Consider the following 27,676-nt stretch of genomic DNA (forward strand, 5'->3'; position numbering starts at 1 on the left):
CTCATTTGACAGATAAGGAAACTGAGGCAAACAGGATTAAGTGACTTGCCCAAGGTCACACAACTAGTAAGTGTCTGAGGCCAGATTTGAACTCAAGAAGATGAGTCTTCCTGACTCCAGGCCTGGTACTCTAGCCACTGAGCCACCCAGCTGCCCTTCAAAAGGAAGACTCCTGGCTTTAACTACATGAACTTTGGGGCATCCCTGCCCTATAGTTATTTAACTCCTTGATATTTGTCCATCTTAAAAAGAAGATCCTTCAGAACAGTGACATATTTTACCCTTTTTGTTTTGTTTTCCCCAAAATACCTACCACCATGCTATTACATAATAAGGTCATGAAAAGTTCTTTGCTTTTAGTTCAATCAAGTTTAAAGCATCATCCCTTGATATTGGTATTTCTGAAACAATCTTTGAGTTCCTTAGCCATCTTATGGGGATCAAGTGTGATTGTAAAAGCTTTTAGACATTAAGTGAATATCACATAAGATAATTTAGAATAAAAAATATACTGGATCTCCTTCATAATCATTCAGCATTTACTACATAAAGTAAATAAAATCTAGATATAAAAATGACTTTTATTGCTTTTCCTGAGCCAAGTGTCCTTGGTTACTATAAGCATCTAAGTGCATACATGTGCCTAAATGTGTGGATATCTTAAACTTGATAAGGAGTTGGGCTACCTTTTGCTAAAGGCTGATTCTGATACCTGTCAGGACCATTATGGATTCTTTTCATAAGACAGATGATAAATTTGATATGTACCTATGTCTAAATGTTGGATGACTGTGAAAGAAATCTTTTGCAGTGTGGGTTGTGATATTTTTTGTAATGCTAGCAATCATACATTTACAAAAAGAGGTTCCAAGTTGTTGGGGATTTTCTCTTTTTGTTGACAAATTTAATATTGTACATATAACAATCTAATAATAGATGATTCTGGCATCGAAGGTCTATAAAATGATAGCCTAGGGCTATAGTGTCATCATTTTAAATAAAAAATGTGGACCATGTACATAAAAAGATAGTTGGTTTAAAAAAGCAGAAAGACTGGTTTGGGTTTTCTTTTGTTCATTTTTCATTGTGTAAATCAAAAGTAACCTGATTAAATATTTGAAACTGGATACCCCAAGATTCCCTGCTCATAAACTATTTTAACAGTGAAGATTACACAAATGCTACAGTATATGATGTATAAGATTATTTCCTATAATAGTTAAGATTCTATTGTTTTTAGAAAAATTAAAATGCTTCCTGAAACAATACAATAACACCTTACTTATGTGTAATTTAAAATCCATTATCTTAACACACTTACCTGGTAACTTCACCTGTCCAGATCCTAGCTGAGAATTAGGAAGCAGAAGCAAAGACACACACAAATATCCCTTCAAATATGTGTCATAAAATCCATGCACAAAAGCTCCTGAATTTCACACATACAGAAGAATTTGAGAGACATACATACATTCAAATAAAGCTCAAATACTCTTACTTTACCCAGTAATAACAAACTTGGAAATCAGATTTTCTAGACCAAAGCACATTAGAACTATCAGAAGATCCAGTAGTGAGGTGGAAGATATGCTAAGAAGAAATGACAGTTGACTGTCTGAAAGAGAGGGAAAACACATACAAATGTTAAAAACTGACCTTATGACCAAAAATGAATAGCAGTCTGGGACCATGTAGAGAACACTCAAGTAATTGACATAAATATTTATGGTTCTAAATCATTATGAAAAATTTAAATTAAGTTCATTACATATTGAGAGGGCTTAGAAGTATATATAGTGTTTTATTCTATTTTAGTACATAGCTATGATTTCATTGATGGAGGAAAATGAAAATTGTTATGAGAAATGATGAGGCAGGATGCTTGGAACAGTGAAAAGAGCCCTGGATTTGCCATCAGAAGACCTGGGTTCAAATCCCGACTTCCATTTACAAACTGCTTGCCTTTGGGCAAGTCATTTATTTACTCTGGATTGAAGTTTTCTAATTTTTAAAATGAGAAGGTTCTACTAGCTTCCCTTCCAACTGTAAATCTGTGATACTTTGAAATAAAGTTAAGCAAAATGATTTGGTGCTTAAAGGTAAACCTAACCATTTTAAAACAAAGAGGTAAATTTCAGTTACCTGAACAATTCAGTTATGTAAAAGACCTAATTCCCTAGAGATGCCCAGTTGAATGAGGTGTTACTATTCTTTGTTTTAAGATTTAAAAAGGCTGAGAGGTTAAAACAAATCTGACTTGAGAAAGAAACTACAATAAAGTTTCACAGAATTTAAGAAGAAATCAATTGTTTGGTAAAGTTGTTTACCACTCTCTGAATTGTTTTAAAACAAAATTGAAGTCCTTTTACTAGGTGTAAAAAAAAAAAAAAAGGATTAAGTTCTGAGGTGTCTTAGTGCCAAGGTAAGTAGAAGAGATTCACATTAGTTACCAGTTGCTCCATCCAGCTGACTACAATTTGAATTTCATCATGGGCTTCCATCTCAGAGGGCTTTTATGTAGTGTAAAAATGAAATTGGTCTCTCAGAGATTTTCTAAGGTATTTCCTTTAGTACTAATGCAGTCCATTAAAAACGTGTCATGTACTATCAAATATCAAATAACTTTAGCAATAGCATTCCAAAGAAACATTCCTGTTGCATTTCACAAACTGCCCTGTTTCGCTACAGAAATGTCAGGATTCAAGCTAAGAGAATCATCCAGGATTCAATCAATAAGATTCAATAAGCACTTGTTTAGGGCTTTCTTTGTGCCTGGAAGCATTCTGGATGTTGCAATACAAAGCCAGAAAAAGAAACATTTCCTGCCCATTAGAAGGTTACATTTTCCTGAAAGAATAGGACTAAGATTATACCTGATCTAGTCAAATAATCACAAGTGGGGGCCAGAACAGAGATGCAGGAAAGGAGACTCTCCAGGAATGGGAACTTGTCAAAGTCCTCTTCTATGACTTAATGTTAGTTTAGTAAGTGATGGGCCAGGGTGGGGGGGGGTAGACATGGAATAAAGGAGGGTGGGGCTGGCCCCAGGTTACATGGTCCAAGTTAGAAGGCAGGTTCTTGGAATTCAGTAAGCATTAACAACAAGGACAGCTAGGTGGGCAGTGGATAGAACACTGGCCCTGGAGTCAGGATAACTTGAGTTCAAATCTGGCCTCAAACATTTGACATTAACTAGCTGTGTGACCCTGGGCAAGTCACTTAACCCTGATTGCCTCAAACATCCCTGGCCATGCCCAGTAGTCCTGGTGTATATCTGGTCACTGGACCCAGGTGGCTCTAGATGAGAGAGTGAGACTGGTCACTTTGTGCAGCCTTCACACACTTAAATTCATTTCAGTGCAAACCATGATATCACCTCTCAATGTTGGTGTCATATTCCTCTTTGAGAACAAACAACACAGAGGGTTTATCAAGTGGTAATTGTGTTAGAGTTTTGAATGCCAGTATATTTACATCTTGTTTCATTAAGTAGGCAGTCCAGAGCCACAGAAAGTTTCTGAGTGGGAGAGTTGCATAATCACAGCTGTGCCTAAGGAATATTATTTTGGAAACCATCTGGAACACTAAAAACTCATTTAAAAGTTTTATAATCAAGGGTTTCTATTTCATAAAAATTATGTATTAATAAAACAATTAAAATTTTCCAATTTCTCTAACCCTAATCTTATCAGTAGACTTTATTACAATGTTAACCTTCAGGTTTCAACTTTCATCTTTCTTGTTCCTATCCTGTTTCTTTTCACTGTTACTCATTTTGACTTCTCTGTCTGTACCCTTAACTGAAAAGTATCATTGAGTAAAAAAGATCACATCTCTTGGCTTGGTTTCTTTACTTTACCTTACCTTACCTACTCTAACAAATGGAATGATGCCACCTGCTGGAGACTTAGTATAGAAAAGCTCCTCCATGAGGAGAGGGCCTCTGAGGGCAGGACCATGCAGCTTTCTTTGGTGTCAGGAAGTGAAGTTGGCTTGTGGGAGGAGGAAGGGGAGGCTGGCGCGCTGGCTCACTCTCTTTAGTGTGAACTCTGGTGGAGAGCAGAGCTAGGAATGCTCTCTCCCTTTAATAAATAGATGAATCTAGGCCTTTCTCTCTCTCTTTACCAAATTCTTATTCTCCTTAATAAATGCTTAAAAGTCTAACTCTTGCTAAAGCTTATAATTTATTGGCGACAAATCATTAGATATTTTAGACAGTATAGCTAGAATTTAAGCCCTTACACTTCCTAGGCTGTAAGTTTTTCTTCAAAAACATGAAAACTCCCCTAAAGAGAGAAAAACAAAAGCAAATCAATTTTTCCTTCTTTTTGGAATTGTGTGTCAATATTCTTTTGATCCCCAAAGAGTTTTTTCCATTTTCTCCCCTTTTGGGGAAGAATTTATTGCAATTTCTTTTATTCTTCTCCTTTGGCCTTTTCCAAACAAATTCAACGTATAGAAATCTTCAGAGAATTAGTTGGATTAGGAGTTTGAAAAACCAGGATCAAATCCTACCTCTCATTTTCATTAGTTACATAACTCTGACAAGTCATTTAATCTCTGAGTCAATTTATTCACTTGTAACATAGGGATGATAATAGCACCTATATTGCAATATTGTTTTGAGAATCAAGTGAAATCTTGTATGTAACAACATGATGCAAACTTTAACGTTGTGTGTGATTACCGAACCTTTACTTCCTAGGTATAGGGCGCAATTCCTAAACTTGCTCTAGCAATACAAATCTGAACCTTTTATACACCTGTTGTCTGGAACATGCATGTGTTAAAATCTAAGTCTCAGAGTAAGGAATTCAACCCAGCTCTTCTTGACTCCAAGACAAGCTCTGCCAAACTTTCTTTGATTGTTCAGCCTGTCAGTAAAAATTGTGGGACATGCATCCCAAATATGTATATATTTACTTATTTTAAAATTATCTATATGAACTACAGCATAAATATTTGTTTGCATTATAAAGTTGACATAAAGTATAAATTGAAAAAGATAATATAAAGATGAGTTGCAGCAATCCTAGAATCAATAGATATTCACTGAAATTTACTGAACCCGGGGAAAGGGAGCAGCCCCAAAAAAGGTATTGCTAGCTTTTGGCCCCTCCTCCTTAGCAGCCAGAGTTCCCTTAGACAAAATTTTCTTTATCAATGACTTTGAAACTCGCAAACTGTTCAACAAACTAATGGATATGGTATTATCAAATTAAATCACAGAATAGAAGATGTGTTTACACATCAGACTTATCTCCCCTCCACACTCCAACCAGATGGAAAATAATCCTGTTTGGTTACTCCCCAGGCAAATAATGGTGAGAGCTGGGCTAAAGGTTGGACTGGCAGTGAAATTGGGAACAAATACTGTTACTGGGTTGTAGATTTTCAATATGAGTATTGAGATGTAAACTCATCTCCTTCAGACTCACTGAAAATATCTTGAGGACAACTCCAGGCAGACAGAATGATAGGAATGAAATGTTCCCTCTCCAGTTTCCCTCTGATTTTAATTTTCACTAGGTTTCTATAATCTAAAAATGTTATTCTATGTTATTTGGAGATTGAGTTTTTGCTATGTCAATATACATTAAAATGGTTCTTAAAATTTTATGTAGCATTGTTGTCTAGGCAGATATGGGCACCAGTTCATAAGGCTCTAGTTCCAATAGAGTTTATTTGTTTTATTTAGGAGGCTTTGTTTTTGTAGTAAATGGATTTCTCATCTGTTAGTTTATAAATGATAATGGGTTTCTGGCATATAATTCTATCCATCTAATGACAGATAGATAGATAGATAGATAGATAGATAGATAGATAGATAGATAGATAGATAGATAGATAGATAGATAGATGGCTGGATAGATACACACATACATACATACAGATATAGGTAGATGATAAATTCTTGCAAAGTTTGGTGATATGTTTCATAGTTTGTGCCACTTCATTGTATAACCAGGCATAACCTTTCTTTGATTTTTGGTGGCAATGATCTATTACTGAATTTTTATCATGAACTTCTCAATTTCTGTAAATAAATCTGCCCAATCATTTGCTTGTTTCTTTTTCAATATGTTATTTAGTTGAGTTCACGCACCTTTTCATTCACCTCTTGGATCTTCACCATTTCATCATTATAATTATCACCTATTTTATAGAGTTTAGGTGAAAATAGTGCTAGAATAAGTCACTATACTATTTTTCTTTTATATTCCCTATTCTATGGACTAATGCACAGATGGATAAAATAATGACTTTTTAAGTGAATAAAGGTATTATGATGTAAGCTCACCCTCTGTTAGCTCATTGAAAACATGCTCAGAAAAACAACCATAGAAGACAGGACTACAGGAATGATAAATAATTTGTCTTGTTCCCATATCATTTTGATATCCTTTGCTAGTTCTGTTCTGTACTCCCCTGCTCCTCTTTTCCTTTTAAACCCTTCTTTCTTCCTGTCATTTGCAAGCCTTAATAGAAATGAGCCCAGATTAGATTTCAGTTTAAAAACATGTTTTATAATGGCAAAAATTACCTTGCAAACTACTATTCCAACTTCCTCCTTTTCCTCCTCAAGAGCTGGATCCCTAAAGGCTATACTAGCCCAAGATTCAAAGTACTTAGTGTGTCCATGCTCTTAAAAGTACAGCTCCCAAGATTCTACTGATGTGCTTACCCTTAATAGTTGGCCAGTAGACACAGTAGACAAAGAAAAGACATTTGCTAAAACAGCATTATAAGAAACCTAGTAAGCAACCCTTCTCTCCATAAATCTGGGGCATAGACTCTCCTAAAACAGGTCCAGTTGAAAAAAAAATAGTGATACAAATAGGCTATACCAGTAGAGAGGAATAACACATGGCTAAGGGAACTCACTGTATGATGAGATAGCTTTCCTTTTCATGGTATCCTCATACAAGTAAACATCTCTACTAGACATATCAGTTAGCTGGATCTCCTGGACCTGTTCCCCTCTGAATCCCAGTTCCTGACAATTAGACCTGCTTCTCTTCTCAAATGCCAGAGGTCACACTGAGAACCATTTCATATTTTGACTCACCCAACTCCTTGATTCTTTGGGCCTGTTCTCTGAAGGGTATGGTGGGTCCTCCTGGGCCATTCATTCTAATATGATGTGCCATTGCAAATTTGAGTGGAAAAGAAAAGAATTCATATCCTTCAACAGGAAAAAAGAAAGAATTCACCTCCTTCAACTTCCTTCTGAATGACTCTCAGGATGAGGGTTCTTTTCTTATATCTGAATCTTTTCTCAGCTGCCAAAGGTCACACTCCTCATAGCCATAGTGATTCTACTGACTTTTAGGACATATGACACATTTTATTTTTTATTTTATTTTTTGCGAGGCATTTGGTGTTAAGTGACTTGCCTTGGATTACATAGCTAGTAAGTGTCAAGTGTCTGAGGATAGATTTGAACATAGGCCCTCCTCACTCCAGGGCTGGTGCTCCATCCACCATATGACACATTTTAGTTTAGTTTAGTTTTTTAGTTTTCAACATTTGTTTAGATAAGATTTCCAATTTCAAATTTTTCTCCCTCCCTCCCCTCCTTCCCCCTTCCCCTAGACAGCAGGTAATCTGATATAGATTTTATATATATATATATATATATATATATATATATATATATATATATATATATAACATTAAACATATTTCTGCATTAGTCATGTTATAAGAGAAAAATCAGAGCAAAAAGGAAAAATCTCAGAACAGAAAAACAATAGCACCAAAAGCAAAAGAAATAGTATGGTCCAATCAGCATCCATATTCCACAGTTCTTTTTTTTTCTGGATTTTCCATCATGAGTCCTTTGGAACTTTCTTGTACCATTGGATTGGTGAGAAGAATCTAGTCTATCACAGTTGATCAACACATAATATTGATGATACTGTGTATAATGTTCTTCTGGTTCTGCTCATCTCACTCATCATCAGTTCATGCAAATCCTTCCAGGTTTCTCTGAACTCCACCTGCTCATCTTTTTCTTACAGCACAATAGAATTCCATTACATTCATATACCATAACTTGTTCAGCCATTCCCCAATTGATGGGCATCCCATCAATTTCCAATTCCTTGCCATCACAAAAGGAGCAGCTATAAATATTTTTGTACATGTGGGTACTTTTCCCTTTTTTATGATCTCTTTGGGCAAAAGACCCAAAAGTGGTATTGCTGGGTCAAAGAGTATGTACAACTTTATAGCCCTTTGGGCATAATTCCAAATTGCTCTCCAGAATGGTTGGATCAGTTCACAGGTCCACCAACAATGCATTAGTGTACCAATTTTTCTACAGCTTCTCCAACATTTATTATTTTCCTCTTTTGTCATATTAGCTAATCTGATAGGTATCCTATGGTACCTCAGAGTTGTTTTAATTTGCATCTCTCTAATCAATAGTGATTCATTTTTTCATATGACAATAGATAGCTTTGATTTCTTCATCAGAAAACTGCCTGTTCATATCCTTTGACCATTTCTCATTTGGGGAATGACTTGGATTCTTATAAATTTGATTTAGTTCCCTACATATTTTAGAAATGAGGCATTTATCAGAAATACTGGCCATAAAAATTATTTCCCAGCTTTCTGCCTCCCTTCTAATTTTGGATGCATTGCTTCTGTTTGTACAAAAACTTTTTAATTTAATGTAATCAAAATCATCCATTTTGCATTTCATAATATTCTCTATCTCTTGTTTGGTCATAAACTGTTCTCCTTTCCAAAGCTCTGAAAGATAGACTATTCCTTCCTCTCTTAATTTACCTATGGTATCACTTCTTATGTCTAAATCGTGTACCCATTTTGACCTTATTTTAGTATAAGGTGTAAGATGTTGGTCTATGCCTAATTTCTGCCATACTATCTTCTAGGTTTCCCAGCAGATTTTGTCAAATACTGAGTTCCTATCTCAGAAGCTGGAGTCTTTGGGTTTATCAAACACTACATTACTAATGTCACTTACTACTGTGTCTCCTGTGCCTACCATATTCCATTGATCCTTCTTTCTATTTCTTAGCCAGTACCAGATAGTTTTGATGACTGCCGCTTTATAGTAGAGCTTCAGATTTGGTACAGCTAACCCACCTTCCTGTGCATTTTTCCCATTATTTCCCTTGATATTCTTGACTTTTTGTTTTTCCAGATGAATTTTGTTATTTTTTCTAGCTCTATAAAATAATTTTTAGGTAGTCTGATTGGTATGGCACTGAATAAGTAAATTAATTTAGATAGAATTGCCATTTTTATTACATTAGCTCAGCCTATCCATGATCAATTGATATCTTTCCAATTATTTAGATCTGATTTGATTTGTGTGAAAAGCGTTTTGTAATTGTATTCATAGAGTTCCTGGGTTTGTCTTGGCAAGTAGACTCACAAGTATTTTATATTATCTACCATTACTTTAAATGAAATTTCTCTTTCTATCTCTTGCTGGTGGACTTTGTTGGTCATGTATAGAAATGCTGATGATTTATGTGGATTTATTGTATATCCCGCTACTTTGCTAAAGTTATTAATTATTTCAAGTAATTTTTGAGTTGGTTCTCTAAGTATACCATCATATCATCTACAAAGAGTGACAGTTTTGTTTCCTCCTTGCCTATTCTAATTCCTTTAATTCCTTTTTCTTCTCTTATTGCTAAAGCTAACATTTCTAGCACAATATTAAATAATAGAGGTGATAATGGACATCCCTGTTTCACCCCTGATCTTATTGGGAAGGTCTCTAGCTTATCTCCATTACATATAATGCTTGCTGATGGTTTTAGGTCATATGACATTTTAAAGGAATAATGAAATATGATTTTTTCTTGCCCAAGCAATGACAAGGTTTTCTCTAATTCCATTTTTTTGAGAACTATGTACCTTGTAAAGGGTAAAACAGATTTAACTCATTTTTTACTTTCTTTGCCACTTTAATATGCCTGTATCTTTGTAACCTTCACCTTATTTTCTATATTTTCATCATCTGGGCTGAAGTAGAATCTAATGATCAGGAGTCAATATTTTTTCCACTACACTTCAAATGCATTAATATTTGGGAAATTTTAGAAGGAATTTGAAATATTTAACCTAAAGAAATTGTACTTAAGAGGGCTCTGAGAGCCATTTTCATTTTTTGAAGGGATTGAATGCAGAAGAGGCATTGTATTATCTTTGGCTCCTGACAGAAGAACAAGAATAAAAGAACAGAAGTTATAAAGGGACAGATTTGAACCTCAAATAAGGAAGAAGTTCTAAACAAAGAGAACTACTCAAAAGTGAAATATTCTACCTCTCAAAGTAGTATGCTTTTTATGGATCAGTATAAGCATGCAGCAAATCATCAGCACAAATTACACTTGGGGGCAGCTAGGTGGCACAGTGGATAGAGCACCGGCCCTGAATTCAGGAGGACCTGAGTTCAAATCTGGCCTCAGACACTTTACACTTACTATTTACTAGCTGTGTGACCCTGGGCAAATCATTTAACCCCAATTGCCTCAACAACAACAACGAAATTACACTGAGGTCCCGATTTTGATTTTCTGCATCTTCCCAATTAAGATACAATAATTACCTAAGAGGATAAAGCAACACAGTATTCATGAATATGCCAATTAATACTATTGTTCTTGGACTTAGTAAAGCCACTGAGCCACTGCTCAAATTTATCTTTGACCTGTGAGCAAAAGAGCAGAGATCAAGGTTAGGGAATAAAGAACTAAGAAAAAAAGATGTCTGCTGAATTGGATAAAAATGATTGTGTTAAACATGGAGAAGGATCAGGGACATAAAATCTTGGAGCTGGTAAGAATTTCAAAAGCCATCTAGTCTGACCCATTCTTAGGCAGGAATACTTTCTATGATATCCTCACCAATAGATCCTCTGGGCTTTGCTTGAAAGCTGCAAAGAACAAGGGACTCCTTGCATTTCATATTTGGACAATGCTAATTATTAGGATTATTTTTTATTAGTACTGAAATTTGCCTTACTTTCATTTCCAAGCATTGCTCTTACTTATTTTCTCTGCCTTTATAGTGTCATTTTGCCCATTACTTTGCTCAAACATATAATGGAATTAAGAAATACAACTTGCTTGTCTCCCTGACATAACTTTTAGGATTAGTGTGAAATTCCTCCAAAATCTTTTAATTTGACAATACAAATATGAAATGTTTGTATTTATAGATGACCTTTGTCTAACAATTTTCATGTCTTCTAGTCCTGTAATCTCATAAAGTTGCCTTAAAGAGCATAGCTTCAGGATTTAGGATATCTCACACTGATTAACTTTTTTAAATTTTAAGTGCATTTTCAGGTTTATTAGCATTTTGCATAAAAGGACTAAGATAAAGGAAATTCCTCAAAATGGTTTTACATTGGGTGACATTCTGTAACAAGTGAGGGTTGATCTCTCCTAGAACATAAATGTCTCCTTGTTCTTGCAAATTCAAGAACTTCCCCCATGCATCAGAATTAAAAACAAGAGCAGGACAAGAACCAATTAACCAGCCAGCCAACCCCCGTGTATTCCAAAGTGTCCACCTGCAGTCATTCACATATCTAATTTTCCATGTTCCTTGTTTCATGAGTTCCATTTCTCTAAACTTACAGACAGATCTCTATCTTTTGACTTCTGAAGTATTTATAGCTTATTAGGACATGCTCTTTACAATCATGGTTTCAGAACACTTTCTGCTGTTAATCTTTTGGTAAATAAAGTTGCCATCTCCCTATTACCACTATGACTCCCTCTGAACAGATCAATTAACTAAACTTACATTTGGCCTCTATTATGTCTAAGGCCCTTTGAGCAATGATCTGAGAGAATGATAGACATAAGAATCCTGCAGTGTAAAATGAATAAAGAACTATTAAGAAGAAGCAAAGTAAAGGATTTCATCAAAGAAGTGTATGATCTAAAAAGTAAATGAACTAATTATGCAAGAAAAAGGAAAAACAATGAGACAGTCCCTGTGCTAATATCATCTGAATGTCAAGAGAAGGTAAGGAAAGCCACTCATAGGGTCTGTGGAAGCCCTCTGGAAAATTTATGAAGGAAATGATTAAATGAGTAGTGACTATGTTTTTCCTCATGGATTAGAATTTCACGGGATCAGCAGACATGGATGGATTATATATGCATCACTGGAGAGAACATGCACATGGATAAGATCATAAATACATTTGAGCATTGAATACCTGATTATCACCAATGCATGGTGTTCATCCCTTAGGATACAAAGAAAACATTCATTGCCCTTTAGAAATGTATATTCTAATTGGGAATACACCTTATACACAGATAAGCATAATTCATAGTGGGATGTGATAGGAAGGAAAAGGCAGCATCTGATATAGTTCTATGGGAATTTTAGGAAAGATTAAACCGATGAGACTAATAATACCTCTCACCTCTGAGCTATGGCCTGTCCCATATTTCTAATGACTTGGATAAATAATTCTATGTGGATGTCTTCTCTGTACCTCTAACTCGAGATTTCTAAAGTTAAATATATTATCTCCCTCTGCCTCATCATCTCCCTCTGAATTCTTTCCCCAGAAAGAACCCTCTCCAAAACCAAAGCTAGATCCTCCTTCTTAACTTCCTCATTTCTGCTTATGATACCACTATTCTCCCAGTCCCTTAGGCTTGCTGTCTCAGAGAGATCATTGAATGAGAAGTCATCACTTTCATTCTTTCTCTGCTGTCATTATCCTAGTGTAGGTCTATGAACTCCTAATGTTCCTCTCTCCCTCTGGACTCTCCTCCAACAATCACTTGGTGTTTGGGGATGTATTCTGCCACCTGATATTTTTTTCCCTAAAGCAATGATTGTTATTTTGCCACTGCTTTGCTCAACACCAGTTGATATTTCCCCCTTGTCTACCCAATGGTGTATGAATGCCTCATATTGACACCTTAAAGAACTTACACTATCTATCTGCCCTAACCTACCTTTTTTACTTTATCTCCCTCCCTCTTTTCTATTGTGTACCTTGTTAAACTAAGCATGTGCTATTCTCTGAACTAGCCTTATGATTCATAGCTTATTATTTCTGATTTATTTTTCTTTGCCCAAGGCATTCTATTGAGTTGATATTCTCTTCCTACATCTATGTTTATGAAAATTCTATTCATTCCTCAAGGTTTAGTTCATATAGCACCCATTACTAGAAGCATTCCTTGATTTTCTTATGGAGAACTTATCTCTCCTTCCAAACTCATACTGCATTTAATTGCAACATTCTAATGGCAGTAATGATAAGTAGTTGTTTATATCCATAGGGAATCATTGGCCTAGAGTTGGCAGTGGCCTTAGAGGCCATCTCATCCAAACTCCTTATTTTGCAAATGAAGAAACAAGACCAAGGATGTTAAGTGACTTGCCCAAGGTCTTTCAAGGAGATTGCATCAGATGCAGCTAGTTTTCTCACTATACCACACTATTACCCATCTCCTACTAATTTTATTTTCAATTTCAATAAATATTTGTTAAGCCCATACTGTAAGAAGAATATAATGCTAAGTGTTAGGAAATATAAGGCTCTGCTAGCACCTCTCCAAAAATGTGCTGTGTTTTATATATGTGTGTGTCTATACATATGTATGTATATATGCATGTATATATGATGCCTATTACAATTGGATGTATTCTTTGAGAGAAGGGACTGTTTCAATTTTTGTGTCTGTATCCACAATACCTAGCACAGTGTCTTGCATATAGTAGGCACTTAATAAATTCTTATTGATTAACAAAAAAAAATAGATTGGGCGCAATGTTCCTATGAAGCATAATCTCATTGTTGGTTATGACACATAGTCAGATAACAATAATATGAAATGAAGTAAATAGTGAAAGTACCACAAAATTCTCTAAAAGAATACAATTCAGCTATGCTTTTGCCTCTTGGCTTACTTCTTATCTAGAGATGCAACTGTAGTTTCCCAATCTTCTAGAGATTATTAAGCATTTTATTCAGTTGGATACAGGAGAAAAAAGGATTATTGATACTGGGAGGAGGGATGTTGGGGGAAGTAGTATTTTAACTCAACTTGACGTGACTTGGAATAGGACTACAGACAAAAAAAGATTAGAAGGACTAAAAAGAAATTGAATGGCATCAAAGGATATAAAATCGTCAAGAGCGTAGGGTGAAAAGAGTCCTCTCAAATCTTGACATGCTAGAAAGCATTATTTGAAACTAGAGTGGCACAAGACCACTTTATACAGTAGATCATAAACATATGGACTTCATTATACTAAAATGTTAGACAGGCCAAAAATATGATATTAGATCTACAATGGATTTTTAGAGGAGGAAATGGATAGTTGTGGTATGTCCTTAACCTTTTAACATCAAAATCAATCAATGATCTTTGAAAATTGTCTGTTATGTGTAAAGTAGACAATAGCCATGCCCTCCTACAAATATATCTTAGTTCTATTGTCAGAAGCAGAATTCTGAACTGAATAAATTGGTCTAGTCTAAAACCATACTCCTCATGTTTTTTATAAAATTAATATTTTTTCCTAAAAACAATATGGCCCTAGTTCTTTTCAACCCCTATTTACCCAGCCTTTTCAAACTTTGCTTTATATCCATGCCGCAGAGACTGACCATCTGGTTCTGGCTCCTGTTTCTGTCAATTTCACCTTTGCCTCACCCTGCTATGAACTCTGATTTTCTAGTTACTGAGATTGGTTCCCTTCAGCCTTGTCTCTCCTCATCCCTGTCTGAACTTTGATCTCTTGATTATTGATCCAACTCGTGCAACAACTTATTGTTTACCCAACCCCAATTTCCAATCAGTTAGTCCTAGTGGCAATATGAGAAGCTTAGAACCTCATTATTCCTCTTGTATAGCTATTCCACTCCCTGCCCCAGTCCAGCTGATTTTATCTGCATCAAGATAATGCCAACATGACCATGACTCTGCTAGGCACCATACAAACCAAGCTGAACAAACCTGCTTCCTTCTACTAATGGCTTATAAGACAAAGTAGGTCTTGTTATAATTCACCCAAACCACATTTGTTTTAGTCTGGTGGTTGTTATACTGTAACTGAATCAGCCAACCTCATGAGATCCAGATGTGAACTGTCAAAGCAAACATATTTGTTATAGCCATATAAATAGAAAGGGGGCATAGAAATTGTCTCGGGTTTTTAGAAGAAACAATTTTCTGATCCTTCTAAATAATTGACTGAGAACTCCCTAACTCCAAACTTATTTCTTGAATAAAACATAAGGAAAATGGTGTAGTTGGAATCAGAAGATATGGGTTCAAAGCTCAGCTTTGCTACTTAACAGCTGTGTGACATTGGGCAAGACATAGATTAACCATGAGCCTTGGTTTTCTCATCTGTCAAATGGGGATAATAATATATAGTTTTTTTCTAATTCATTGGGCTTATTATGAATGCTATGTAAATGTAATGTCTTCTTACAAAGACAGAGCTAAATAATTGGAGAAACATTGATTGCTCAAAATGGATAAGTTTGATTACATGAAATTAAAAAGGTTTTGCACAAACAAAACCAATGCAGTCAAAACCATAAAGAAAGAAGGAAACTAGGAAGAAAATAACAGAAATTTTCTCCAATAAAGGTGTCATTTCTTAAATATAAAGAGAACTAAAAATAAATAAATAATATGTGTGTGTGTTAAGAGAACTGCTTCAAAATTAAAAAATAAAATCCATTACTTCATTCATAAATGGTCAAAGTATATGAACAGCACTCTGTCCCATATATCACCTAGCTACACCAAGGTACCACCTCACAACCATTACATTAAGATGACAGAAAACAAAAATGACAAATGCTAGAGGTGATGTGGGAAAATAGGTAATGTAGTGTTGGTGGAGCTGTGAACTACTCCAACCACTTTGGATAGCAGTTTGGAACTTTGCCTAAAGGGCCATTAAACCATGCATACCTTTTGGCCCAGCAAACTATATACCAAAGAGATTATTGAAAAAGGAAAAGGAAAAAGACTCATATGTACAAAAAATATTCAGAACAACTCTTTTTGTGCTGCAAAGTATTGGAAATTTAGAAGATATTCATCAGTTGGGTGATGGCTGAACAAGTTAGGGTTCAAGATTGTGATGGAATACTACTGATCTGTAAGAAATAATGAAGAGAATGATTTCAGGAAACCCTGGGAAGACTTAAATGGACTGATGCAAAGTGAAGAGCGAAGAACTGGGAGAATAATGTACACAGCAATATTGCTGTAATGTTAATTAACTGTGAAAGACTTAGCAATTCAGATCAATACAATAATCCACCACAGCTCCAAAGGACTCATGATGTTAAATGCTACTCACCTCCAGATAGCGAACTGAAAAGCACTGAGTGCAAATTGAAGCATATTTTTTACTTTATTTTACTTGGCTTTTTTCTGGAATGTAGGTAATACAGAAATACATTTTGTATGACTTCATGTATACAACTGGTACATTTCTTGATATATAAAATTGGTTTATCTGTTGCCTTCTCGAAGTGTGAGGGAGGGCATAGAGGAAAAAAGAGAGTTTGGAACTGAAAAAAAATTAAAAGAATTTAGTGCATAGATGCAATGTAATATCACTAGTGCCCTGTGAAAAATGAAGAATGTAGAGAAACATGAAAGATTTATATAAATGTGCAGAATAAATTAATAGAACCAAGAAAAATGTGCTCAATGATCACCACAATATAATGAAAAAAATTAATCCTAAATTCCGTGTAATTATAACAACTAAGAATTGGTCCTAGAGAAGCAGAGAAAATTCGCCTCCTTCCCTTCTTTACAGAGATGTGAGGCTGTGGGCATGTAATATTGCCCACACATCAGAGTCTGTTGATGTGATGACTGGTTATGGTTAATTGCTTATTTTTTTCCTCTTTCTCTTTCTTCTTAACATTTTCCAAAGGAAAAAGAAATGTTTTTCTAAGGCATGGCCCATGGATAGGAGACTGGGATAGGATACAAAGCTATAACATCAAAGGAAGATTTTTTTAATAAAAGGGACAGAAAAGGAATAAGAAAAAATATGTAACAATTATTTGGGGAGTGAAAACTCCTGATCCTAAAGAATAATTATAAACAGCATGTTCTCTCTCAATTCAGTTTAACAAACGAAGTCTTAAATGTATACCATGCATAGAAAGTACACTAATGAGAACCTCAGTTTCCTGAAGTAGTTTAAGGAATGCACCATTTGAAAAAGTCTGCTATGCTCCCCAGGAATAATTACACCTGAACTCATTGTATCTATATTTTGTATGGTTTATAACCATGTTTTTAATTGTATTACTCTCAATTTGGATCACTCTGTAAATGGGAGGGAAAAGCAAAAACATTCATTAAGCACTTACTATATTCCAGGCACTGTGCTAAACACTTGCTTTGCTCCTTACAACCCTGGGGGATAGGTGATATTATTATTCCCACTTTACTGATGAGGAAACTGAAGTAGAAGTGAAGTCAATTGCCCAGATTTATGTAGCTAAGAAGTGTTTGAGGCTGGATTTGAACTCAGTCTTCCTGACTCTGACCCTTAGCTCAGCTCTCTATCTACTATGCCAACTAGCTTTCTATAGGCAGTTCTCTCTAAAGAGAACTTGCATTAAGGCACATTAGAAACAATATATAGATACGGAAAGCTTCTATGATTTCCTGGTGGAAATCTTCTCATGTGCAAACACCCTGTACTAATATTGATATCAATAAATGGTTAATCAGTAACTATTAATAAGTAGTTCATTAACTTCATTATTCCTAATAAATATTTTCTACTGAATATACACTTAATATAAATAGATTTTTTTTTCTTGTGTTAATATTGAAAGACTGGAAAATATGTATGCCATTTACATTCAACTTACTGTTTTGCCTATCTCAGGGTTACCTCATTCCTTCAGATTTATTCTATCATGCTGAAGGACCTTCAGAACAACATCTTATACTGAAATGATTCTGTCCTTAAAAGAGAAAGATAAAGGACCTGGAAGGCTGCTTTTGTACGAGCAAATCCTCCAGACCTTGGCCACTTTCTAAAATCAGTTTGTCCTTATGTGTTATTGTTAGCATCCCAATAGAATTTACATCAAATTACAATTGAATAGAATGAGTTTCAGTTCCTTATGTGGTAATGTTGTGTGTGTTTTTTCATTTGTTATAAAACAAAGAACACAAAGGGAAAGTTGGAGAATAAGGTAAACATTAACTGGAACATTGAGCTCTCATTCTTTTTTCTGAAGTAATGATTCAGAATGAAACAAATATTTCAATATTTTTCATTATCCTATTAATCAAAAGGTGAAATTTGTTTATGACACCAAAACAAAAGAACAAACTCTTCACTGGTGCCCTTTTCTTTATATGTCTGTGCTGAAACATGTTTTGTTATCACAAATACAAAAGATCATATCTCAGAACAAACTAGAATGAAAATAAAATAATATGCCATCAACTCATTAGCAATAAAAGACTAGAAACCAACTGTAGTAGTACTCAACATTTTTGCAAGTCAGGCTTCCAGCAGCCTAACCATCAGATGGCCATAAACTCAGCAGCACATAAGGACTTTGAGTCCCAAATATCTATAACAAAGCCTGGGCACAGAACCAGTCTCTGTCCAAACAACTATCGAATAAAACAGCATAGGAGAAACACCAAAATACTATTAATAACAAGAACTAATAGCTGACATTAAAGAGAGAATACAGAGGAAACACCTTATGAAAGTACAACAGTCTGGGGGCTATTTAGCATAAGAAGTACTTACTTCCCACATTGATAAAATGACAAATCTTTTCAGTAGTCTCTATTTAAGAAAGAAGAGAAATGTATATTTTAGAATTATTTCCATCCAAAGCAGTGAAATCCAACTATTAGACCTCATGAGCTGCATGTCCTGTAGACATCTTAAAATCAACATGTCCCAAATTGAACTTATTATCTTTCTCCCCAAACCATTCTCTTTTCCTGACTTCCTTATTACTGTTGAAGACATCATCTTCCCAGTCCTGGGTGATATCTTAAACTCCTCACTCTCTCACTCACCTATATCCAAGCAGTTGCTAAGTCCTGTTATTTCTACCTTCATGACATCTTTATTGTGTACCCCCTTTCTCTCTTCTGACACTGCAACTGCCCTAATACAGATCCTCATCAACTCAAGCCTGGACTATTTCAATAGCCTGGTGATTGGTCTTCTGACTTCATGTCTCTATCTCCAATTCTTTCTTCACTCAGCTGTCATAATCGTATTCCTAAAGCAGGGATCTGATCATATAAGACACCTCCACTCAATAAGCTCTTGTGTCTCTCCGTTACCTAAAGATAAATGTAAAAGTTTTGGTTTCTCTTTTAAAGCCCTTAATAACCTGCCTGCTTCCTACTATTCCAGCTTTCTTATACCTTACTCTCCTGTATGCACTCTGTGATCTAATGACATTGGCTTTCTCAATGCTTTTCTCATAGGATACTCTATCCTGAGCATTTTCCCTGTCTGTTCCACTGGCCTGCAGTGGAAGTATTTTTTTTCTCAGTTTTCCTTAATGCTAGTGCCTCCCTTCTGAGAATACACTTAGTATATTAGATAGAAAGATGGATGGATGGATGGATGGATGGAGGGATGGATGGATGATAGAGTCTTTTCATAGTCATTTGCTGTTGCCTTACCTATTAACCCGTGGTAGGGACTGCCTTGCTCCTCTGTTGCCTTTCTCCATATCTCCAGTACTTAGCACAATGCCTGGTAAATAGTGAATGCTTAATAAATGCAAGTCGACTGAATAATTGACTTTTAAAAAGATGAATTTTTGACACTTCTTGAAAGCGAACTGATAGATTCAGCAGGCAGAATAAGACATAGACATGGCTAGTGTGGGGATTTTACGTAATCATTGTAAAGAATTAATTGTTATTTGAGGTTTTTATGACCCCATCTTTTGGCTAGAATTAAAAAAAAAACTCATCGGGGCATGCACTGGCCTCTGGGGCTCCGCAAATGACACGGTGCTCCACCCACTGGTTGTAGCCATTGCCATGGTGCTGGCACCTCACTTCATCACCATGCCATTGCCTACATGGGCCTGGCAAAATTATGATGATTGGAAGCCTAGTGAGGGCAGTCATGTGACTGCCAGAGCAGCCAGCCAATTGGCTGGGGGCTGTGTGTGGTCAGACTGGGGTCTGCTGGCAGAAGGCAAGTGGTGATGAAGTGAGGTGCCAGCGCCATGACAATGGCTACAACTAGTGGGTGGAACACCCTGCCGTTTGCGGAGCCCCAGAGGCCAGTGTGTGCCAAGGTGTTTTTTTTTTAATTCTAGCCAAAAGATGGGGTCATAAAACCCTCAAATAACAATTAATTCTTTACATCATGCATATTTGTTACATGGGCTTTGTTTTTCTTTCCTTTTTTTTAATGGAGGAGGAGGTGGAAAGAAGAGAAAATATGTTGTTGCCAAGAGGAAAAAAATATTTTTTTAAAACTAAAAAAAGTAATTAAAAGCGCAAGCTTCATTTACCTGGAAAATCATTTATGTGTAAAATCTTATTCAATGAAGTTGCCAGATACAAGATATGTTACCTAAGTTAATAATCTAAATTATTTTACTGGCATTTCAGGGTTATCTTTTAAATTCTAATAAGACCAAAGTTTTCTTACTGAAAATGACTCCTTCTTTACCATACAGTTTCATACCTTGTTTTAAGCACAATGATTTAATAGTTGTCTTTCTCCTGGTAGAATGCTGGTATTTGACTGGTTTTCATGTGCCTAATCTGCAACACACTTGGGGGCCAAAAGCTTGATAAACTAATTTCCAAATTCGACCAAGTAGAGTTAATATACTAAAGAGAGGCTGCCTCCTTCTTAGTCCAAGGCTTAAGCTTCAATGATTTCACAATTAGATATAAAGATGATGGTCGTTAATCTTCTCTCCAGGAGGTGTCCCCCCTCTGAGTTGCTAACCAGTGATTCCAATAGTTTAATGAGGAATTGGTATCTGGCACCTCTATAGCTTACAGCCAAGTCTTTTGGAGATAACGATGATAACCTTCATATCCCTTTTCTGCTTCCTCCTAAAGTTTAAATTGGTACCTTCCCACCCACTGAAAAGTGCCTCTCCATGAGGAGAGTGCCTCCCCAACATTATGCAAATGTCTAGGGCAGATGGAGATCAGCTGAGCAAGGTACTTGACTATACTTAGAGTGAACCAAGGCCAGTGGAAAACCAAACTTCAGTGAAATCAAAAGGGCATGGAAGATTATGGAAGAGACCTTAGAGATCGTCAAAGGTCAGATTTTTCTTTTTACAGTTTAGAAAATAGGGCAAAGGTGATAACAGCACCTGGAAAAACCAAGTGTCCCAAGTCCTAGTTCAGTGTGAAATCATATTAAATTAGGAGAGAGAAAATATGCAGAGCTATAGGGGTAAAATGGGTACCTAAAATGTTAAATGTAATCCTATGGCATTTACTAATCATTTAACAATGGGGCACTGAAAGATTAAGTGATGAGCTTCAGGTCACATAGCCAATATGTGCCCTCCATCAGGGTTTGAATCCAGGATTTCTTGAATGATGCTAACTCTCTAAATACTATAAAAAGCTATCTCTAAAATAATAGCATAAAATAATAATTATATATATATATATTAGCAGTATTACAATAACCCTGTGAGATTTACTATCTCTATTTTACAGATGAGGAAACTGAGATATCAAGTGGTTTACCCAGCATCATACAATGTGTTTGAGGGACTGTTCAAACCTATGTCTTCCAATTTCCAAATCAAATATCTAACTTTTGAATTAGGAGCCATGATCATGTTGTTACTGAGGATAGAGAGAACTAGGAAGGAGAACAGAGTGTAGAGAAATGTTTAGCTATAGGCAATGGTGTATTAAATGGAATTGTATTCCAAAGCTGTCCCAGAATCCTCTATACACTTTTATAGAGATATACTTGAGCTCTTTATAGAGAAACTTGGGATTGCAAGTAATGGAAAGCTAGCACATACTCCCTCTTGGAAGATGATAGCAGTGTTTGGTAACCTTTGAAAATCCATCTAGGGACCTTGTCTACTCTGAGCCTTATACAGCAGCATGATGTAATGGAAATCATTCCAGCCAGGAAGTTAGAATCCTAGGTTCTTATCCCAGCTCTCAAAATCGTGTGACTTTAAATTCAAAAGCTTAACTGCTCTAGTCTTAGTTTCTGGATCTATAGACTAACCAGGGTGGACTAATAAATCCTGTTTTGTTTTGTTTTTTGAAGAGTCTATAATTCTCATTCTCATTCCTGTTTCTGGAATTCTCTCAAATATTGATTGACTCCCAGGGTAAAAGAAAAAGAGAAATTATGTGAAAGATTGACAATGAACTTGTAGAATAGTTCATTTCTCTAGTACTGAGTTCTCAAAACTAAAGGAATGTGAAATATCAGTGATAGGGGTATTCCTTTCATTGATATGCAAACTAAGATTCTTTCATGCTTTACTAGGTAGCCTTTATGAGCTACTGTGGCCTACTTTTTTCCTCTGCTTTTGTATGTATATGTCTATAATCTAGGCTTACATAGTTCCAAAGGAATATATACATGTAGAAAATATATATATATGTAGAAAATCATGAATCAGCCAACTTTCTAGTGATGAGAACTTCTCCAATGTCAATTCCAAAATATAGTATAGTGATTGATTATGTTTTCTTCCCTTCTTCAGTCAGGTCTGATAAGAACCCAGGAGGCAGATTACTTCTTGAAACCACTTCCTCTGCACCTAGCCCTTAAACTAAACTATTCGGAACCTGATGGACATCACTCCCATGTACTTTACAAAAGATCCATAGGAGCCCAACCTCATAGTGAAAATGAAATCATGATGATTGAGAGGAAAAGAGAGCTGGAAAAACACAACAGATTATATCAAGAAAACCAACATCTCCACCATGGATTTAACCTCAAGCACCCACAAAAGCAGCATTTCTGTGGAAGGCGCAAGAAATGTATGTAAGGACAATTTTTTGTTTTATTTCATTATTTTTATAGATACAGCATGTAATAATGGAAAGAACTGGGCTAAAAGCCAGGAAGACATGTGTTCCAATATTGCCTCAGAAACATGTTGGCTTTGTTACCCTGGGCAAGTCACTTAAACTTTCAATGATCCCTGGCAAGTCTCTAAGATTACAAGTTGCAAAGAATCAAACAATCAACATTTATTAAGCACCTATTATATATTAGTGCTAGGGATGCAAAAATGATAGCCTCTGGCTTCAAGGAGTTCACAATCTAATGGGAGAGACAAAAAGCAAACAAAGAAGCTATATACAGGACATATAGGAAATATTAACAGAGAAAAGGCACTAGAATTAAAAGGTTGAGAAAGGCTACCTGTACAAGATGAGTTTTAGCTGGGATTTAAAGAATGCAAGGGAAACCAGTAGATGGAGATGAGGAGGAAGAACATTACAGGCATAAGGGACAGCCAGAAAAAAATGGCTGGAGCTGAAATGGAATATCTTGTTCATGGAACAGCAAGGAAGACTGGATCAAAAGATACCTGATGAGCTTACGGTGTAAGAAGACTGGAAAGGTAGGAGGGATCAAGTTTATAAAGGGCTTTGAATGCAAAACAGAGCTTTATATTTGATCCTAGAGGCAATAGGGAGCCAAGGGAGTTCTTTGAGTATGGGGGTTGAGAAAGTGACATGAACATACCTACACTTTTGAAAAAAAATCATTTTAGTGGCTGAATGGAGGATGGTTTGGAGTATAGAGATACTTGAGAGAAGCAGACCCACCAGTAGGCAATTGCAATAACCTAGACATAAGATGTTAGGGTCTACACTAGAGTGGTGTCAATGTCAGAAGTGAGGAGGCATATTTGGGAAATATTGTAAAAGTGAAAATTGATAGGTCTTAACAAGTGATTGGATATGTAGTGGGGAAGAGAGAGTGAAGAATTATGGGTGCCTCCTTTGAACAACTTGTAGAATGCTGCTGACTTCCAAAGTGATAGGAAAAATAGGAAGGGGAGAAAGTTTAGAGGGAAAGATAATGCACATGTTTAGTTTAAGATGCCTAGTGGACATTCAGGCTGAGATTTCTGAAAGACAGTTGGAAATGTGAGATTGGCCGGATAGAGGTTGGGGTAGGATAGATAAATTTGAGAATCATCAGCATAGAGTAGTAATTAAAATCATGACAGCTAATGAGATCACCAAGTTAAGTAGTATGGAGGAAGAAAAAAAAAGAAAGCTCAAAATAGAACCCTGGGGAGCACTTTTGGCTAATAGTTGTGAATTTGATGAGGATTTGGGAAAACAGACAGAGGGAGAGGTCAGATCAGAAAGAGGAGAACTAGGAGAAAGTGGTGTCCAGAAAATATAAAGAGAAGACATTATCAAGAAGGAGTAAATGATTAATCATATCAAAACTCCTGAGAGATCAAGAAGCATGAGGATTGAGAACAGACCAATGGATTTTGAAACTAAGAGATTATTGGTAAATTTAGAGAGAACAGCGACAATGGAATGATAAGATCAGAAGTCAGATTGTAAGGGGTTAAAAAGCGAATGAAAGAAAAAGTGGAGGCACCTGTTGTAGGTGGATTTTTCAAACTATTTAGCTACAAAGGATGGAAGAGACATAGGGAAACATTAATGGGGATGGGAGGATCAAGTGAGGGTTTTTATTTTCAGGATGGAGGAGACATTTTGGCAGTAGGGAATGAGCTAGCTGACAGGGAAAGATTAAAAGTAAGTGAAAGAATAGGGATAACACAGAGGACAATCTGTTGGAGAAGATGGAATGGAAAGGGATTGCTTGAACAGGTACAGGAGTTAGCCATGGTAAGGAGTAAGGCCATTATATCATGTGAGAAAGGAGTTAACGAGGAGATAGTAGCAAAATACTTATGAGTGATATGATATGGGGAAGGAGAGGAAACTCCTTTTTCTCTAAAATTTGAGGCAAGATTCTCAGATGACAGGGTGGAGGGAGGGAGAACCATGAGAGATTTTCAGGAGAGATTAAAAATAAACTTAGAAAAGGTGCTATGGTGGCCGGGAAAGCAAGTTGATAAAGCAAGTATAGAAAGATTGCATAGAAGCAGTGAGAGCCCAGTTGTGATTGTGTAATATAAACTTGTAGTGGACTTGGTCAAAATAATTGTGATTTTTCTCCACCTTCATTCAGCAGCTCATGAGTAGGAAGTACCAAAGGCAGAGAATGGTGAGAGTGATTCAAGGTTGGATCTAGGCACAGCATAATAGACAAATAATTAGGGGCTAAAGATTCAAGAGAGGAGGACAATGTAGAGGTAAATTGGTATACTAAGAGGTCAAGATAGATAAAAGTGGAGAGAGTGCCTAGTACAAGTGAGATGGACTGAGAGAGAATTGAGAGGTAAAAGGATTGGAAATAATGGTGTGGGTGAATTGTATTGGGTTTTATAATCAAAAGCTAAAGGAAGAGGTAAAAAGTCAAGGAAATTTCAGGATTACTGAATGTGGAAGTAGTATATTCATGGATGATGGCTATCATTGTCTCTTGTTGAGGTGGAAAGTGAGTAGGTCTATAAACTGAATGATTAAGAAAGTGCGGACTTGCATTGCTAGGAAGACATTACACATTAAGGAACTCCCTATTCTAGTGACATCCGAGATTCAATCTTTTCTTACTGTCTCTATCCCATTTTTGGCACATTACATTAAAACTTTGACATTTATATAAATTAATACAAATATGTCATAGCTACAGGCTGGAAAAATTATTCTTTCAGCAGTATCCTCCATATGAATTCATAGAAATGACTACCATAATAATAAATTTAATATAAAGTCTTCTTTACATATATTTTAAATATATGTTGATTGAAAGAGTTCCTTTGTATAGATATTGCTATTTTTGACAACTTTCTTTTTTCCTACTTATTGGACTCATTTCTTGGCAAAAGGTTTATCTCCCTTCTTCAGGAAAAGTCTCATAACTGTTACTGATTTCTAAATGTTCACTGTACCATATATACTTTCTATTCTGTTGCATTCTTCCACTCTCCAATTTACTTCTACGTGTTTAAATACATTTTCTTAATTTTTCTATTTAAGTCTTTCTGTTTTTTGTAAGGAACAATTCATTCTCACTGGCAACTTAGAGTTCAGGTGTGACACTCAAACCCTATTATCTTCCTTCCTTAGAAGAGCTCAACTTGAACTTTAAGCAGAGATAATAATTTACTCATCCATGGCAGAACTTAAAACATCAGATATGCTCTAGGAAGTCCACTGACAAATGTAGCCTGCTCTCCATACTTTAAGAAAATGAGATTCAGAGTCCCTCATTTTCTTGCTAGCTGATTCCCCAGGCAACTATTGTGACAAATTTTGTTTTATGTTTTGTTTTTGTGGGAGTCTTAAACTCTGGGACCATTGCTCTGTTTCTCACCTTGTTAGCACCTTGAAAAGACACACCCAACTTCATTCCCTTTTCTTGACAATTTAACTTTAGATTGTCTTACTTATATTTTCTAAGTAGTTTTGTCATCTTACCAACTTCTTTCTCCTTGATTCATTCTATTGCTTTTCCAGCCATTCTTCTCTTCCTAGTCCTTTTCCTCTTTCAGTTCGACTGTTTCACTTATTACTCTGTATTCTCATCAAATCTTTCTGTTTTAGTTGTCTTACTCTTAGATTCCTTCTTCTCCTCCTTTTCTATCCCTTCTCCTGCTTCTGTTCCACTCTTATTATTGTAATGATTGGAATGACGCCACCTATTAAAGACTTACTATAGAAAAAGGGAGCTAGAAATGCGCTCTCCCTTTAATAGATAGGAATCTAGGCCTTTCTCTCTCTCTTTACCAAATTCTTATTCTCCTTAATAAATGCTTAGAAGCCTAACTCTTGCTAAAGCTTGTAATTTATTGGCGACCACTCATTAGATATTATAGACAGTTTAGCTAGAATTTTAGCCCTTAACAGATGGCAACCATGAAGGGATAGCTGAACCTCACTCTTCTGATCTTCCGGTTGGGGAAGAAATTTCACCTACCCTGTCCCTTTAAATCCGAAGTACTGCTGAATTGCCAGGTGTTTTCCCTTTAAATTTTTTCAAATGGACCTTTTAAACTCCCTAATTACCCTATTTTTCAGTTCAGTCTGTTTAACCAGACAAATCGGGAAGTCCAGAGATCTAATGCACATGCGCAGCTTTCTCTAACTATATTTGCAGCTTCAGGCTTAGTCCTTCCCCAGTCTGGCTGTGCTTCTGAGACAACCTTAAAAAGCCCTTTAAATTCCAGATATGCTCGTTTTGTTCATAATTTTGCTAATCTGCTTTTGTCTTTAATTAGTAACCTTTTAAAGCATTTGTATTATGAAAGGACCGACAGACAAATTTTCCTCTCTTCCTTTTCTATATTGTTATTAACATATTGTTAGTTAGCATAGGTTATTATATTCTGTTATTTTTGACTGTTTCATCAAGGAAACGCCCTGTTTCTAGAGGAAACAAAGGGGGGACTGTAATGATTGGAATGACATCACCTACTGGAGACTTACTATAGAAAAGGGGAGCTAGAAATGCACTCTCTCTTTAATAGATAGGAATCTAGGCCTTTCTCTCTCTCTTTACCAAATTCTTATTCTCC

The 27,676-nt window shown here is 35.9% G+C and overlaps 1 protein-coding gene across 1 annotated transcript in view; it reads left to right on the plus strand.

The window, feature by feature from the left end:
* Positions 1-27,676, plus strand: part of ADAMTS16 (ADAM metallopeptidase with thrombospondin type 1 motif 16) — a 240,267-nt gene that overhangs the window by 58,719 nt on the left and 153,872 nt on the right. Inside the window, exon 4 of the mRNA XM_043976059.1 lies at positions 22,751-23,033. Within this exon, the coding sequence (XP_043831994.1) occupies positions 22,751-23,033 (283 nt within the window). The remainder of the gene's footprint in view (positions 1-22,750; positions 23,034-27,676) is intronic.

This window comes from Dromiciops gliroides, chromosome 1 (assembly GCF_019393635.1).
Source record: "Dromiciops gliroides isolate mDroGli1 chromosome 1, mDroGli1.pri, whole genome shotgun sequence".
NCBI lineage: Eukaryota > Metazoa > Chordata > Mammalia > Microbiotheria > Microbiotheriidae > Dromiciops > Dromiciops gliroides.